The sequence below is a fragment of the Antrostomus carolinensis genome, unplaced genomic scaffold, assembly GCF_000700745.2.
Source record: "Antrostomus carolinensis isolate BGI_N321 unplaced genomic scaffold, ASM70074v2 scaffold16247, whole genome shotgun sequence".
Classification (NCBI taxonomy): domain Eukaryota; kingdom Metazoa; phylum Chordata; class Aves; order Caprimulgiformes; family Caprimulgidae; genus Antrostomus; species Antrostomus carolinensis.
In genome coordinates, this window is record NW_010326767.1 from 22,831 (window position 1) to 25,140 (window position 2,310).

At 43.2% G+C, this 2,310-nt stretch overlaps 1 protein-coding gene across 1 annotated transcript in view; it reads left to right on the forward strand.

The window, feature by feature from the left end:
- The window catches only part of HEPACAM2 (HEPACAM family member 2), a 21,012-nt gene extending 20,191 nt beyond the window's left edge, over positions 1 to 821 (forward strand). The window contains exon 9 of the mRNA XM_010171707.1: positions 708 to 821. Within this exon, the coding sequence (XP_010170009.1) occupies positions 708 to 821 (114 nt within the window). The remainder of the gene's footprint in view (positions 1 to 707) is intronic.
- The last annotated feature ends 1,489 nt before the right edge of the window (positions 822 to 2,310 follow it).

Below are 2,310 nucleotides of genomic sequence, written 5' to 3' on the forward strand. Positions count from 1 at the left end.
CAAACAATGAAATATATTCTCATTTTCAGTAAAATTTCAAGAAACAGAATAAACTCCACTGGTTTATGTTCAGATCTATGGCATTGCAGATAAAGTCAGCATTTGATCCACTGATTTATTTTAGTTAGTTAGCAGAAAAAGGGAAAAATACGGAAGTGGAGATAATGAAGAACTGAAGTTTGGGTATAGACAGAAAGACTGAGAATTCCATACAGATGGAGAGTCTAGGTGTTGTGTTGATATAAGAGCAGATTTGTGTATTTAACATATTGAACAACTTCATTATTCCTTCATTTATAGAAATTACTTGCAGTTCCCTCTCTTTGACATGCTGGTGAGAGTTTTATGCTAAACCCTTTCCCTGAATATTTTCTTATTTTTTACTATCTATTCTCCTGCTTCTCTCTTGATTAAATGTTCCTTCCTTGACTTGTGGTACACTAATATAAAATACTTGTTATAGTAAATGCAAGAGCTGCATTTTAAATCTAATTGAATTTAGAAATGTTGCTAGCCTTACTATAAATGTGATGAAAACATACTCAAAATTAAATGTAAACTAATAGAGATGAACTGTTAAATCCACACATGAACCATCAGTAGGGAAAAGTTAAAAAAAAAAAGGGCAAAGTTACATTATCAGTTTAACTTCTGTTGAATCTTTTCCCATTTGTACTTACAGTAAGAATACTCTCTGCTACTTTTAGGTTTCAAGTCAATCTGTTCCTGCCTCTGAATTTATCCCAGGCCAGGATATGCTCACTACGGTTTATGAAGTTATTCAGCATATTCCAGAGCAGCCACAAGACTATCAACAGTAAGTTAAAGCCTGTTTACACACATGTGGTAGCTCAAAGAGAAATACTTCCACATCCAGAACAATTTACATTTTGGTAGCTGATGTTTGATTACAGGGAGAGAGGTAAGGAAGGAAGACAGGTGTAAGCTACATTAGTTCCTCCACCATTTCCTGGCCAGTCCCTCACTTTTTCTCAAGACTCCAGTCTGCTGCTTCTTCATGCCAGTTTGTCTAAGTGTGAAAAAAAAAAGCTAGGGTCTTCGAACACAATTTCATATGAAAATTCCCAAATCATAGAATCATAGAATGGTTTGGATTTGAAGGGACCTTAAAGATCATCTAGTTCCAACCCCCTGACATCAGCAGGGACCCCTTCCACTAGACCAGGTTGCTCAAAGCCTCATCCAACCTAGCCTTAAACACTTCCAGGGAGGGGGCATCCACAACTTCCTTGGGCAACCTGTTCCAGTGTCTCACCACCCTCACAGTGAAGAATTTCTTCCTCATATCTATTCTAAACCTACCCTCTTCCAGCTTAAAGCCATTACCCCTTGTCTTATCATTAACTGCCCTTGGAAAAAGTCCCTCCCCAGCTTTCTTGTAGGCCCCTTCAGGTACTGGAAGGCCACTATAAGGTCTTCCCCGGAGGATATCTTCCCCAGGCTGAACAGCCCCAACTCTCTCAGCCTGCCCTCGCAGGAGAGGTGCTCCAGTCTTTGGATCATCCTCGTGGCCTCCTCTGGACTAGTTCTAACTGGTCCATGTCCTTCTTATGCTGGGAGCCCCAGAAATGGACATAAGACTCCAAGTGGGGTCTCACGAGAGTGGAGTAGAGGGGGAGAATCCCCTCCCTCGACCTGCTGGCCACGCTTCTCTTGATGCAGCCCAGGATATGGTTATTGGCCTTCTGGGCTGCAAGCGCACATTGCTGGCTCCTGTTCAGCTTCTCGTCCACCAGCATCCCCAAGTCCTTCTCCTCAGGGCTGCTCTCAATCCATTCTCCACCCAGCCTATGTTTGTGCTTGAGCTTTCCTCAGCCCAGGTGCAGGACCTTACATTTGGCCTTGTTCAACTTCATGAGGTTAGCACAGACTCACCTCTCAAACCTGTCAAGGTCCCTCTGGATGGCATCCCCTCCCTCCAGCATGTCAACCGCACGACACAGCTTAGTGTCATCGGAAAACTTGCTGAGGGTGCACTCAATCCCCTTGTCCATGTTGCCAACAAAGATGTTAAACAGCGCCAGTCCTAATACTGACCCCTGAGGGACACCACTCATCACTAGTCTAAATGTTTTAGGAAGGTGGCTATAGTTTCACGGCCATGAGATCTCAGGACTTCCCACTGAGGAGGTAAAATCTTCAGCAAAGCAGCTTAATGGGCAGCATGGCTTCCAGACCTGCCAGCCATGTGCCAAATAGAGTTAGGGGGATTTTTTGCAATATTGAAACTGGTCATCTGATCAATGACCAGTGGTTGTTTTCAGTGGTCACTGAAATATTAACGGACAA